This window comes from Leopardus geoffroyi, chromosome B1, assembly GCF_018350155.1.
Source record: "Leopardus geoffroyi isolate Oge1 chromosome B1, O.geoffroyi_Oge1_pat1.0, whole genome shotgun sequence".
Classification (NCBI taxonomy): domain Eukaryota; kingdom Metazoa; phylum Chordata; class Mammalia; order Carnivora; family Felidae; genus Leopardus; species Leopardus geoffroyi.
In genome coordinates this window covers 27,705,358-27,720,571 of record NC_059327.1, presented here as the reverse complement: position 1 = coordinate 27,720,571, position 15,214 = coordinate 27,705,358, and the positions used below count along the sequence as shown (strand labels likewise).

The 15,214-nt window shown below is 43.9% G+C and overlaps 1 protein-coding gene and 1 long non-coding RNA gene across 2 annotated transcripts; both read left to right on the top strand.

Moving 5' to 3' along the window:
* The first annotated feature begins 6,848 nt into the window (after positions 1 to 6,848).
* On the top strand, positions 6,849 to 7,157 carry LOC123582703 (60S ribosomal protein L31-like). Its single transcript, XM_045449061.1, has one exon. The coding sequence runs from the start codon at positions 6,852 to 6,854 to the stop codon at positions 7,155 to 7,157; it is 306 nt and encodes a 101-aa protein (XP_045305017.1). The 5' UTR covers positions 6,849 to 6,851.
* A 4,729-nt stretch (positions 7,158 to 11,886) lies between these two features.
* Positions 11,887 to 14,867, top strand: LOC123582699. Its single transcript, XR_006704520.1, has 2 exons — positions 11,887 to 12,122; positions 13,714 to 14,867. It is a non-coding gene; the product is annotated as an uncharacterized LOC123582699 (long non-coding RNA).
* The last annotated feature ends 347 nt before the right edge of the window (positions 14,868 to 15,214 follow it).

Here is a 15,214-nt window from a genome sequence, read left to right as displayed (position 1 = left end):
CCCAATGTAGGTGGGCCTCATCCAATCTGTTGGAGGCCTGACTAGAACAAAAGGTGAGGTAAGGAAGAATTTCGTCTCTACCTGTTCCTGAGCTGGGACATCAGTTTCTTCCTTTACTCGTAATGGAATTCATACCATCAGCTCTCCTGGTTCTGCAGCTTGTAGACAAGAGACTGTGGGATTTCTCAGCCTCCATAATCACATGAGCCAGTTCTTTATACCTCTCCCTATCTCTCTCTCTTTCTCTCTCTCTTTCTCTCAGTTCTGTTTCTCTGGAGAACCCTAATTCACTCCTGGAGCCAAGAGTAGGGTCAGATTTTCCCAAAGGGCATTGACTGCTTCAGCAAGGAACATATGACTGACGAGAACTGGGATTCTTGGTCAAAAGGAAGGATGAACAAAAACTAGTAGAGAAAAAGAACAAGCATCCGCTTCACTTGAGCTTATCCTGTCTTGAGTGGCAGAGCCAGGTCCGGCACTTACATCTCTACATTCCATACTGCCTTTGATTATTTATTGCTTATCACGGGCAACTCACTGAGCTAGGTGCTGTGAGAAAATAACTCCCCAGAAGAAAGCAGAGATTTAGCATGACACGGAAAGCACACGTGAATCGTTACAGAGGAACATGGTGTAGAACGTACGCCATCAAAAAGAAAGAAGTAGGGCATTGTTCCCGATGGAAAAGCTTCCCCATATAGACACCTAGTGCCTCCTTCCTTAGTAGAGCGGCACACCATGTGTTGCACTGTGTGCCGAGAATCCTTAACCCACAAACTATGGGTTTCACAGACCCCATGCATTGCACAATCTTTCCTTAAAGTTAACACGTAAGATGAACTAATACGGAGAAAATGTAAATCTCTTATGTCCGGGACTGTTACCACATTCTTTAGAAAAACTAAAGGCTTAACTGAGTAGTGTATTATTCAAACTTAAGTTTTAAAATGTGCCCTTGAGCCTCCAGGAAATATTCCTGAAATATTTTCCCCTACATGGGATAATATCTAGTGAGAATTTTCTTCCTTCCTTAATCCTAAAATAGTTTACTTTTTTCACATCTCTCTGCTCAACACCAAAGAAGGGGCATGATTCTTTTTTTCTGAATTTAATGGACTGTGGTTTTAAAAATATCTAGCCTGGGGGTGCCTGGGTGGCTCAGTTGCTTAAGCGTCTGACTCTTTATTATGGATCAGGTCATGATCTCACAGTTCATGGGATCGAGCCCTGAATGGGCTTTGTGCTAACAGCATAGCACCTGCTTGGGATTCTCTCTCTCCCCCTCTCTCTCTGCTTCTCTCCTGCTCACACACACACTCTCCCTCTTTCAAAATAAATAAACATTAAAAAAAAATACCAACCTTGTGCATAGGGCATAATAGGTCCTGTATAAATGCTTGTTAAACCTGGTTCTATAGCTATAAATGATGATCATGTCTGTCTTCTCTTTAAGCAACATCTGTTTTCAAAATCTCCCTAGTTAAAGGTTTCATTCCTCTGTGCTGTTTAAATGGAAGTTACTGGGGCGCCTGGGTGGCTCAGTCGGTTAAGCGGCCGACTTCGGCCCAGGTCATGATCTCGCGGTCCGTGAGTTCGAGCCTGTTTCAGATTCTGTGTCTCCCTCTCTCTGGCCCTCCCCCATTCATGCTTTGTCTCTCTCTGTCTCAAAAATAAATAAACGCTAAAAAATAAATAAATAAATAAATAAATAAATAAATAAATAAATAAATAAATGGAAGTTACTAATCTTTTCACTGGGTTCCTTCTCTTGGGCACCTAATATTAATGACTTCATCAAACATTGCAAACTCAAATTGAAACAGGGGCCAAGCAGGCAAACAAAGTAGTAAAGCAGTTATGATCAGCTTTCCATGGGTGGGCTAATACCAATCTTGACATGGCATTGATTTTTTAGCATCCCCCTCAAACTGAGATAATTCAACACAATAACGAGAAATTATTAACCTATTGAAAATGTTGGAGATACAGGAATGAGCATTTGAATACTAAGAGCAAAACAGTATTCCAAATTCTCCATTTCCCCCAGAAGATCTTCTTCCCTACCATCTGCCTTGCTTCTCGGCCTTCTCAATCCCACATAGGCTCCATATGGATATCGCAGGTTCCAAAATCAAACAAGGACAGAACTTGACTCTGGGGTGCACATGCCCGTCTTTCTTCAGGTAGATTCCATGCAGGAGGAATAAAGTGTAGTGAACACTTCAGCATATTCACCATGCTGAAAGCCAGAGACCACAGGGAAAGGACTACAGCAGGCAGCCTATCCATCAGATGTTTTCTCTTCCCAAGAGTGCACTTTAGATGTGGAGGGAGCGCTTTGAGTACAGGATGGAGGAAGTATTAAGAGATTCCAGAGTGGAAATTCTGACTATCTCCAATCCCTTTAGGATTATTTGCCTCAAGACAGTTGTAAAACTCTAGTTTTCCAAAGATCCTTAAACATTTGACTGACACAGCAGAGTGGATGCCCTTGCCTCACCGTAGAGAATGAGGTGTTAACTTCCAAGAAAGGAGCTAAATCAACTGAAGGCCTGAGGCGCATTCACTCTCTGTGGCCAGATACTGTCTTTTATGGTAAGTCAGGTTATTAGGAGATACCTTTTGGCGAAGAGCATGTAAAAATAATGAATAAAAAAGTTTTAAGATTTTCATAAAAGGACCACATTACTGATGAGATAGAAAAGAAATATCAGGCCCAAAGTGAAAAGAAAGTGAAAATCCAGCGGTAAACAGAGCTCTCTGAACTACTTCTGTCCTGATGGTATTTGAGAATTTGGCCTGAGACAGAGCAGTGGTTTTCACAGACTCATGGTGTGAGAGGCACAGATGCTAGGTCCAGGGTCCTCTAAACATAAAGATTTAGTGGAGGCCTTCACATTAAGGGGGACTCTCAATAGTGAAACCACCTTCCTGCTTTCATCCCTGGGGAGGGTGAGGAGATTTAACCGGGCCAGAAGGAGCAAGGGAGAAAACCAAAATCCACAAAAAAAGTTATAACTACAGACAGTTACTCCTGTGGATTCAAAAGACTTGAGTGGTCTAAGAAACTTTAAACCCTAAATGAAGTAGAAAGTGGTAGCAGACAGAAAGGTACCCATATGCCTCAAAGAAACAAATTCAAATTCTCTTAGACCTTCATCTTAGACCATAGAACATCTCCACAGATAATTTTCTTTTTTTTCTTCTTTTAAATAAATAAATATATAATATATATTTATATAATTGCATACGTTATATAAATATATATAACATATATATTTATTATATATTTAAATAGATATTTATTTATTTTTAGAGAGAGAGAGCACATGCACAAGCAGGGGAGGGGCAGAAAGAGACGGAGAAAGAGAATCCCAAGCAGGCTCCACACTGTCAGTACAGAGACTGACATGGGGCTTGATCTCATGAACTGAGAGATCATGACCTGAGCCTAAATCAAGAGTTGGATGCTTAACTGACTGAGCCATCCAGGTGCCCCCACAAATAATTTTCTAAGGGCAGTGAGCAGCATGTAATTAAAAACATTCAAGCATACAAGGAAACCAACGGAAGTAACAAAGAGCCACAAAAAGACCCATATAGATGTAGATTAATGAATTAGCAGTTATAAGTTACTATAAAAAGTGTCAGTGCATTTAAAAAATAACTAACTTTAAGTTTATCAAAATTAAAAACTCAGGGGGTAGATTAAGCACAATTAGAGAAACAGTGAAACAGAAAAACAATTTTTTCTAAATGCAACACAGAATCAAAAGATGAAAAATGGGAAAGAGGGTTTGAGAGACATGCAAGATAATGTTAAATAGGAGTTCTAGAAAAAGGGAGAGAAAGAACTAGGCAATATTTAAATTCATAATAACTGAACATTTTCAGAACTGCCAGACACGTATCCAGAGATTTGGTAAACCCATTAAATCCCAAGCAGGGTAAGTAAAACATACTTAGGCACATCATGCTGAAGTTGCAGGAAACTAAAGATAAAGAGAAAAATCTTAAAAGCAGCCAGAAAAAAAGAGAGAAAAGATTGACTTTAAAGGAGTAGCAGCTCAGCTGACAGCAGATTTTCAACAGCAAACAATGGAAGTGAGAAAAACAGTGATAAGCCTTTAGTGCATGGAGAGAACTAATGTGCCAGCCTAGAATTTTTCTATCTAGCAGGGGTAAAAAAAGTCTTTCAAGAATAAGGGCAAAATAAATACTGCAGAGAAATAAAAATTGCTAGTTCATCACTAACAAAAGCTCTTAAAGGAAATGCTAAAGAAAATATTTGAGGCAGGAAGAAAAAAAAAAAAAGGTCCCATATGGAATGTTTGAGACACACAATGAGTGAAGAGCAAAGCAAACGGCAGACGCAAATGAACACTGACAATAAAATGTTGGAATAATTCTTGGTTGTGTGTTAAAAGTTGACTTCATGGGACGTGTGGGTGGCTCAGTCAGTTGAGCTCTTGATTTTGGCTCAAGTCGTGATCTCGCGGTTCGTGAGTTCAAGTTCTTCATCAGGCTCTGTGCTGACAGTGCAGTGCTCGCCTAAGATTCTCTCTCTCCCTCTCTCTGTCCCCCTCCCCCGCTCTCTCGCAAGCACATGTTCTCGCTCTCTCTCAAAATAAATAAACGTTAAAAAAAAAGTTGACTTAAACTATATGAAAAAGTCAATTTATAAGTAGGTAAGGAGGAATGGAATTTAAGTATTCTAAAGTTTTTGGATTGCCTGAGAGGAGAGGAAAGATGTTGATTAACTTAGACTTTGGTGGGTTACGGGTGCAGGTTGGAATTTCTAGGGTAACCACCGAAAGAATAGAAGCAGAGTGTATATAACTTCCAAATTAATGTGTGTTAGAGAGATGGAATAATTCAAGGCTCTCAGTTAAACCAAAAGAAGGACACACAGTATAAACATCCAAGATTACACCATTTCTATCTAGTTTTGAGACATGTTGGAGACATGGAAAGAGAAGACTCTCTAACTCAAATGATTTTGCCACACAGAGAGTTGAGACCCTTGACTCCAGCTGTATTAATTAGATTCTCTCACGGGAACTTAATAACATGAACAGAGATGACAATAGGGGTAAAACACATGATAGCAGCCGCTCCAGAAAATCTCCACGGCCCCTGAGGTCGCTGAAGGAAGCCCCTGGTCCCTGTCCCCTGGTCTCCCTGACCCCCAAGGTCAAGCTGGCCAGCTCTTCCTAGGTGTGAGCTCTCCCTCGTTCTTCTTTTTTTTTTTTTAAGTTTATTTGTATATTTTGAGAGAAACAGAGACAGCATGAGAGGGGGAGAGGCAGAGAGAGAGGGAGAAAGAACACCAAGCAGGCTCTGTACTGTCAGCCCAGAGCCCCATGTAGGACTCGAACTCATGAAACCATGAGATCATGCCAAAACCAAAACTGAGAGTTGGACGATTAACCGACTGAGCCACCCAGGCAGCCCATCCCCTTGTGCTTCTAATACATTCTACCACCAATCCCTTCCCCCACATCCTCTTCTTTTTTTCTTGTTTAATTGGCCTTGATTCCGTTGAAACAAAAGAAACTTAACTGATGCCAAGAACCATTGTGGCTCATGCCAGAAGTATCTTCACTCTGTTACACAAAATTCCAAATGTTTGGCATGGATGGTGCGTTGTCTTCTTAGCAACGACAATCTAAAATGCAGCTGGAATCTTTAACTTATATCAAATATGCAAGATGAGGATCCCCAAGATGTAACCCAGATGGGCTGGGCCTCCCATGGGGAGCCTTGGCTCTCACTTTACATTCACTCTGAGGCCCTACTCACCACTATGTCATATCCTCCAAAACATAGCTAATACTACAACACATTAATAAGAAAATTGGTGTTCTAGTGAAGAATTCTTTGGAGTCTAGGAAAGAGCGGTCACATCCCATACATATCACCAAGCAGACATTTAATCCATTACCCTATCAGACATTTTCCGTCTTCCTACCAAAGAGCCCGCCTCTGCCAGTTGCCTCTTTCTCTTTTTTCTTTTCTCCCACCCAACTTTTTTTTAATGTTTATTTATTTTTATCTTTGAGAAACAGACAGAGACAGAGACAGAGCGTGAGCGGGGGAAGGCCAGAGAGAGAGGGAGACACAGAATCTAAAGCAGGCTCCTGGCTCTGAGCTGCCAGCACAGAGCCCAATGCAGGCACAAGATCATGACCTGAGCCGAAGTCAGATGCTTGACTGAGCCACGCAGGCACCCCATCTCCCACCCAACATTAAAAGTACTCTTTGTTCTCTTAAGAAAGTCAGCCTTTAGTGGCACCTGGGTGGCTCAGTTGGTTAGGGTCTGACTCTTGATTTCGCCTCAGCGCCTGCTTGGGATTCTCTGTCTCCCTCTCTCTCTGCTCCCCCTCTCAAAAATAAATAAATAAATAAACATTTAAAAGAAAAAAAAAGTCAGTCTTTAACCAGTTTGTATACACCATTCAGCAAAAGAAAAACCCTGGTAGTTAGCAGAACAGCATATCCCTTGGGAGTGGGGATCTTGGTTCTTTTTACCACCTTATCCAATGAGTTCTTTCTCAATGAACAGAGTCCCTCAAGTATGGAAACTCTATAGCACTCCTAGCACCTTGAATAATGGCCTGGCAAAATAGATTTTTCATAAAGAGTTTGTTGAATTAATTTCATGTATCTTTGTGTACCTTTGTAGAGCCTAAAAAAGATCAACATATGAAATGTGTACTTGATAAGTGGTCCTTGCATAGATGAGTGCCTCACTTCTATTTAGTTCTTACTCAATATTCTGATGCTGGACTAAGCTCTACAATGTATTCAAAATTAGAGGTGATCAGCTTTTCCAACCAGGGCCAGGCAGAATGGCTCCCCCAGAGAAGGGTAGCAAGAAGAAGGGCCATTCTGCCATCATCAAGGTAGTGACCAGAGAATACACTATCAGCATTCACAAGCACATCCATAGAGCGGGGTTCAAGAAGCGTGCCTCTCAAGTATTCAAAGAGATCTGGAAATTTGTCATGAAAGAGATGGGAACTCCAGATGTGTGCTTTGACACCAGGCTCAACAAAGCTGTCTGGGCCAAAGGAATAAGGAATGTGCCATACTGTAACCATGTGTGGTTGTCTAGAAAACGTAATAAGGATGAAGATTCACCAAATAGGCTCTAGGTGTTGGTTATCTACGTACCTGTCACCACTTTCAAAAGTCCACAAAAAAAAAAAAAAAAAAAAAAGGGGCGCCTGGGTGGCTCAGTCGGTTGAGCGTCCGACTTCGGCTCAGGTCACAATCTCACGGTCTGTGAGTTCGAGCCCCACGTCGGGCTCTGGGCTGATGGCTCAGAGCCTGGAGCCTGCTTCTGATTCTGTGTCTCCCTCTCTCTCTGCCCCTCCCCCGTTCATGCTCTGTCTCTGTCTCAAAAATAAATAAACGTTAAAAAAAAATTAAAAAAAAAATCCACAGTTAATGTGGATGAGAACTAATGGCTGATTATCAAATAAAGGTATAAAACTGCAACAACAAAAAAATTAGAGGCAATCAAATTAATAATGCACATATTAACAGAATAGAGCATTAATGCAATGTATCTATGGATTAAATTATGTTGCTTTAGTGCTCCATGCTAAGGGTGTGGGCCATTTAGAAGAAAGTTTGGAATTGAGAAGAGCAGTGTAAATTTCCATTTCAAAGATGGTGGAAAGGTAGATAAGCCATGGAAAGGGCTTCATTTCTATGGATAAATGTCTTTAAAAAAATTTTTTTAAACGTTTATTTATATCTGAGAGAGAAAGAGACAGAGCACGAGCAGGGGATGGGCAGAGAGAGAACAAGACACAGAATTTGAAGGGGGCTCCAGGCTCTGAGCTGCCAGCACAGAGCCCAACGTGGGGCTCAAACTCACAAACTGTGAGTTCATGACCTGAGCCAAAGTTGGACACTTAACCGACTGAGCCACCCAGGCACCCCAATGGATAAATATCTTTAAAAAATGACTATTGGGGGGTGCCTGGGTGGCTCAGTCAGTTAAGTTACTGGCTTTTGGTTTTGGCTCAGGTCATGCTCTCACAGTTTGTGAATTCGGGCCCCACATCTGGGCTCTGCATTGACAGTGTGGAACCTGCTTGGAATTCTCTTTGCCTCTCTCTCTGCCCCTCCCCTGCTTGCATGCTGGAATCAAAATAAATAAACTGAAAAAAATGATTACTGGGTTAAAAATAAAATTCAGGGGCACCTGGGTGGCTCAGTCATTTAAGCATCTGACTTCGGCTCGGGTCATGATCTCACGGTTCGTGAGTTCAAGCCCGTGTCGGGCTCTGTGCTGATAGCCCAGAGCCTGGAACCTGCTTTGGATTCTGTGTCTCCCTGTCTCTCTGCCCCTCCCCTGCTCACACTATCTCTCTGTCTCTCAAAAATAAATAAACGTTAAAAAAAAATTTTTTTTTAAATAAAATTCAGACTGTGTCTAGACAGGGCCAAAATATTTAATCTAAATAGAATTACCAGATAAAGTACAGGATACCCGATTAATTTGAATTTCAGATAAACTACAAATAATTTTTAGTATAAGTATGTCCTATGCTGATACATAGTATGTATACATAGGATATACTTATACTAAAAAGTTTTCACTGTTTATCTCAAATTCAAATTTAACTGGGCATCTTACATCTTTATTTGCTGAGTCTGGTGACTCCAAATCTATGGGAAAAAAATATTCAGTGTTTTGTCTAGATATTTGATTGGTGTCTCATCTGGATAAATTAATCCCCTTTTCACATAGATGTTTGTTGTGTAAAGTGTTAAAGGCCCACTTTGTCCTATTCTTACAACTCTTCACTCCTTTCCTCCCATAACCATAGTGTTCAGTTGAAATAAAAGATTTTTCTTGCACCCCCCTCCCAGCTCTCAAGGACTCAAGAACAGAGGTTCTGGGTAATTCAGTTATTATTGACTTTCAGTGGAGGTGATATTGATAAAAGGGGTCAAAATGATTACTCTGAATATTGGAGACCTCAAAGGGTGAAAAAACTCAAAGTGAAAAAATCCACTCATCCTTGACATACTTTCCGATCTGAGTCACACAGCCCTGGCCATAGGGACCATGCCAGAAAAGCCGATCTTCAGGAATATGTCCAAAATTCTTCATAATGAATAATGACCAACATGGTCAAAGGAAACAAAGATTCTCTCCATAGAGCAAATCCACAAATGCTGGGAATCAAGGTACAAGATGTTGGTGAAAGTGGAGGGGAGGAAACTGATCAACATACAGAGGAATTTGTACACTATTAGTGGGCTCGATGCCATTTTGTTGTTGTTGTTGTTGTTGTTGTTGTTGTTGTTGTTGAGAGCCATATGTATACACCTGGGCATTTTATCAACCCATTTTAATTGGAGGTAAGGCCTATCTAGATTAGAGGGAAGTTTGATTTTAAAGGCCCCTTAAGGAAGAATCAGTTTCCTGCAAGTATATATTCTACTTGGAATTAGATTGACCAAGTGGAACTATTAAAAGTCCTATTTTGGGGCGCCTGGGTGGCGCAGTCGGTCGAGCGTCCGACTTCAGCCAGGTCACGATCTCGCGGTCCGTGAGTTCGAGCCCCGCGTCGGGCTCTGGGCTGATGGCTCAGAGCCTGGAGCCTGTTTCCGATTCTGTGTCTCCCTCTCTCTCTGCCCCTCCCCCGTTCATGCTCTGTCTCTCTCTGTCCCAAAAATAAATAAACATTGAAAAAAATAAATAAATAAACAAAAATAAAAGTCCTATTTTAATGAATAGGTAAGAATAAGGTACCTGGCTAAAATGACAAAGAACCACCCTGAGTGCTGATTGACTTTTTATGGCACCACTACATGGAGAACGGCTCCAACGGGTAGAGAGAAGCAAAGACAAAGAGCATGTGTGCTGTTGAAGTCACGTTTCTAGTTCGTTCTAGTAGTCCCTGAGGCCCAGCTGTTTCCCTGTACTTCCCACTGCCGTGTGATCTGCGGTGTGCATTTGCCTAATAATTTCTCTTTTTGGCCTGTGTTAGCTATGTTCCTGCCATTTGTGATAAAAGCATCCTGAATTGCCCCACATGGTATGTCACTGCTGTGCTGTTGCTAGGAGGCTTTTACCCTTAAGAAGCTTACAGTTTTGTCTGACAACCATAATACAGGGTGGAAAGTTATAAATGTTGCAGGAGGATTCCAGAGCTATAAGAAAGCAAAGGTGGGAAAAATCTCTTCTAGTAAAGAGGGTCTAGGGACAATTTCTTGTCGGTGATGGCTTTTGAGCTTGCCTCTAAGGTAAGATAAGATTTGATCATGTGGCAATGACAGACAGAAGGCCCTCAAGACAGAGAAAATAATATAAGCAAAGATTTAGTGTCAGACAAAATGGAGTATGTGTGGAAAACAGCCATGCCTGGCAGGTCACATAATTTAGCAGCAACGGGGAAACCTGAAGATTTTTACGCAAGAGAGGAATGTGGTCTTTGGAATAATAAATCCAACACGGGGTTGGAAAGGAGGAAAGGATGGGTTGTGCAGTTAGGAGCTTAGTACAGTGTTCCAAGCTGAAAACAAGTGTTCTAATGAGGAGAAGGCTGACAGGGAGTGGAAAGACAGGAGGAAGGTCCTTACGTCAGATAATCCCAATGTTGTCTGTAAAGAAGGATCTCAGGAGAGAAAGCAGGGGACAGAGATGAGCTGGGCCTCGGGGAGTGGAGTAAGAGCCTCGGAGGGCTCTGTGTGGGGGATGAGAAGAAGTCAGAGGTGACTAAAACACTGCCAAGGGCTACTGGAGTCTTCCTTGAGGTTAAATAATAGGAACTAGGTGCCTGGGTGGCTCAGTTGGCTAAGTGTCCAACTTCTGGTTTCAGCTCAGGTCGTGATCTCACTATTGGTGAGGTGCTCTGTGCTGCCGGTGTGGAATCTGCTTGGGATTCTCTCTCTCCCTCTCTCTCTGCCCTCCCCCACTCTCTCTCTCTCAAAATAAATAAACTTTAATTAACTAATAGGAACTAGAAGTAAAACCAGCAACCAGCCTCCTCAGTTGGTGGTCTTGCAGCAAAGGAGAGAAAATGGAAGGCACAGCTTACGCAACACAGGGACCCCTTGAAGTTTGTGAAAGAGAAACACAGAAGGAATGCTGCAGCGAGAAGCTTACAGAAATGCGTGAGGACAGGAACGGGCCTCCCCCATCCCCCACCAAGGGATTGCGTAGTTTGAAGGTAGGACATCTTTGGTCTGGGTGAGGACACAAGCAAAGCCTGGAGGACACTCAGAAAACAGTGAGAAGAGAAGTGATAGGATCATTGGTTCAGTAGGAACAAGGGAAGTGAGATCCTGCGGAGCTGAAAGGAGAATGTCTGGACTCTAGAGTGTGGGCCTGGAGTGGTTCTGTATGATGACCTCTTTGTGTCCCGATGACATAAAATCGGTGGAGATAAAGGTCTCTAGGCAGAGACGGCTGAGGAACTGTTACAAAAGGAAATCTAGGGGGTGCCTGGGTGACTCAGTCACTGTTAAGCGTCCTACTCTTGGTTTCAGCTCACGTTGTGATCTCATGGTTCGTGAGTTTGAGCCTCATGTTGGGCTCTGCACTGAGAGCGTGGAGCCTGCTTGGGATTCTCTCTCCCCCTCTCTCTGCCCCTTCCCCACTCGCACTGTCTCTGTCTCTCTCGAAATAAATAAATAAAACAAAAAAAGGATATCTATAGATGTTTCTAGAAGGGGGGGAGGGAGAGAGTAGGACACGTGAAGGCCATCCTAGACAGTGGTAGACAGGAACGATTGGGAAAGGTGGACAGGCAGAATGGTATGGACTTGCACAGGGCTCGCTGAGGGTCGATGAGGGAAGACAGAGTCAGGAAAGAGAGAGAAGGAGGGACAAGGAGAGGCACTTCACAGCCTGTCAGCTTGGAATGGGGAAGGCCGGAGACAGGAGGCATGTGTTGGAATGCAGCACAGGGCGGGGAGGACGGTGTCAGCCTGTAGATAAAGTCAGCTTTTTATTAAGGTGAGGTAATGAAAGGAGCATCTGAAACAAAGATGAAGGATCTGGGATGGTTTATTTCCAAGAGCTGGCTGGTCTCCCCGGGCACCCTGAGGAGAGCTCAGGCTGAGCTGTGGAGGAACAAGAATGCAGAACGAAGGTGAGCTTGGTTGACAACAGTCCACAGTGAGTTTAACAAAGTGAGAGGTGGCTCAAGACTCACACTGATGACAAGGAAGCAGATACAGGAAGATGTATTCTCCCGAAATTCTTTTCAAGATTGTTTTCACTAGTGGGTACATATTCTTCCTCCCACCCTTGAGACCTTTATTTGCTTAGCAAATCCAAGCGTGTGCGTACCTGTGCCCGTGTGTGTGTGTCCGCGGGCATACGTGTGCATGTATGTGCGTGTGTGCACAAGATAACAACGGCTTACTGCACCTTTGCTATGTTTGGAGATGGGGCCGGTGTCTTCTTTGTGATCCCTGCAGTAGACAGTTGAGTGTAAAAGATTCCAGAGCAAATAGATGCTTCCCTGACTATCTTATTCAGCCTGCTGGAAAAGAAATAAAAAACCAAAGTAATGTCAGTTCTGACTGAGAGCTGAAAGTGGAAGCAAAGGTTATCTAAGGACCACCTTAGGAGATAAGCTCAAGTTCCCTTCATGGCATATTCTTTCTTTTTTTTTTTTTTTTTTTTTTTTTAATTTTTTTTCAACGTTTATTTATTTTTGGGACAGAGAGAGACAGAGCATGAACGGGGGAGGGTCAGAGAGAGGGAGACACAGAATCGGAAACAGGCTCCAGGCTCTGAGCCATCAGCCCAGAGCCCGACGCGGGGCTCGAACTCACGGACCGCGAGATCGTGACCTGGCTGAAGTCGGACGCTTAACCGACTGCGCCACCCAGGCGCCCCGGCATATTCTTTCCAAAGTCTCATGATCTGAAGATTTCTTGCTCCTTTTGTCTTCTCCCTACAGCAGGGGAGAAGGGAGAAGGTGACGGTCCCTCCTCTGGCCCCTTGCTGGGAAGGACACCAATACAAAAATAGAGGGGGACAGACCTTTTCTTTTTTTAATGTTTATTCATTTTAGAGAGACAGAGGGAGACAACATAAGTGGGGGAGGGACAGAGAGAGAGGGAGGCACAGAATCCGAAGCAGGCTCCAGGTTCTGAGCTGTCAGCGCAGAGACCAATGTGGGGCTCGAACTCACGAACTGCAAGATCATGACCTGAGCACAAGTTGGACACTTAACTGACTGAGCCCCCCCCAGGCACCCATGGACAAACCTTTTTGAACACCCAGCAGTGCCTTGTGATTTGAAGCCTCAGGAAAGCAGCTAAAACAGTAGGGAAGCAAATTAATGCAGTGACAGGAGCAAAGGCATGAGAATGTAAGTGAGCCCCATAAAGGCTGTGTTTGCAAAGTATGTAGGGCTGTACTCACAGATATGTGTGTGTGTGTGTGTGTGTGTGTGTGCATGCTCATGTGCATATGTGTGTGAACAATCCTCTGCAATAAAACACGTGGTCAGGAAAAATGTCTGCTTTCTTTCATAAACAGAACCAATGTGCCCGGCATAAAAGGGAAGAGCATTTTATTAAGACCTCTTCTGAGAGTACAAAAACCTCTCTCCAAAGATAGGGAAGGGGTTTTCCTTTTTCGTGAAATATAACTGGTCTCCGGATCCAGCTCTCCCTTCACTTTGCCCTGGTCCCAACAGCTTTTCTTTCTGTTGTTATTTTTAACAGAGAACACAAATTTCCAGTTGACAGACTCCACGGTCAGCTCCTTCACTGAACATTGCACAAGTGACACAGGTCTCTGGCTGCCCCTGTAAATAAACAGGGCAGGGGACACCGGAGTGTCCCAGCAGGTCCCTCCAAATGCCCCTGCCGGCGGCGCGGCCCTTCCTGGAGCCCCACTAGGGAGGCAAGACGCGGTGGGGCCCCTGCGCCTGAGGCGGCCCGGGTGCGGTCAGCAGAGACCTCTGTCCACACCAGCACTCCTTCGGAATCTGTCCTGTGTTAGTCAGGAATGTTCTTCAGATAAGGAACTGAGCAGAATGCAGGCCCTCAATCAAAGTTATCCAAGGACAGCAGGGATCTTTATCATGTGGCAGGCAAGGGCAGGCATGCTTCTGAGACTCCTCAGCGAGAAACCCGAAAACGACGATGACACAGAACTCACAGACTGAATTGCGGAAGAATGTGGCCAGGGTACTTTCTCCAGGATACCTTTGACCTGGAACTGCAAACAACCACTTATTTCCTTGCCTCGCTCCTCCTATAAGAATGACCCCAAGGGACTGCAGATTACTTAAAGTTATATTTAGCAAGTCATGGAGGCAACTAGTTAGTTCCAGTCAACTAGCCTTCCTTCAGAGGCCTGGATTCCTTCATCTTCTCCCTCTGCCTCCCCTCCTAGTCCTTCCTGCTGGCTGACCCTTAACCCCTTCATGGCTTGAGGAATCCCCTGCTGGCCCCAAACATCCAGAACAAGTGCCCAGGTCCCCATACTTCTCTCTTGGCAGCCTGAAATTCCGCTCGACAGAGTTCTCTCTTGGAGCCTGAGTATTTTTTGCCATCCAGTGTTTCCTAATAAAATGATGCAAGGACCCTTGGGAAGAGACATGACTCAAGCTTTTATCAGCTCACAGACGGAAGAATGGGCACAAGTCATGGCTTTGGAGGAGAGAAGACTGGCTGGAGACTGAAGAAGATGACTTCTGGCAAAAACGAGAAGACTGATGACTCCCCAGGATCCACTTTAGTGGAGCAGAAGGAATGAAAAAGAACATAAACCCACAAGGACAAAGTGAGTGGAAGAGGGCACAGAGGACAGAGTACATGACTTGGTCTCAGCTGTGAATAAAGGTCACAATCGGGGAAACCCTGAACATCGATGTAATCGAAATCTGTGAGAGGGAGGAGGGGGCGCGGGCGGGAGGCAGTGGGGGTGAAGCCCCGGGTCTACATCTGCCATCTTAGAAAGGCATAGTCCACGGAAACACGGAGAGATGATCTCTGAGCAGGCCTGCATTTTAGAAACGCAGAATAAATGGGGGGGGGGGGGGGACCTGAAAAGAGGGGGATTAGAAGCCAAAGGAATGCAGCAAGGACTCTTGCTTTCCCTTCAAATTCTAGAGGTGTTGGGGCGTGGGGCTGGCTCAACCGGTGGAGCATGTGACTTGCGATCTCAGGGTCAGGAGTTTGAGCCCCAGGTTGAGTGTAGAGATTACTTAAATAAGTA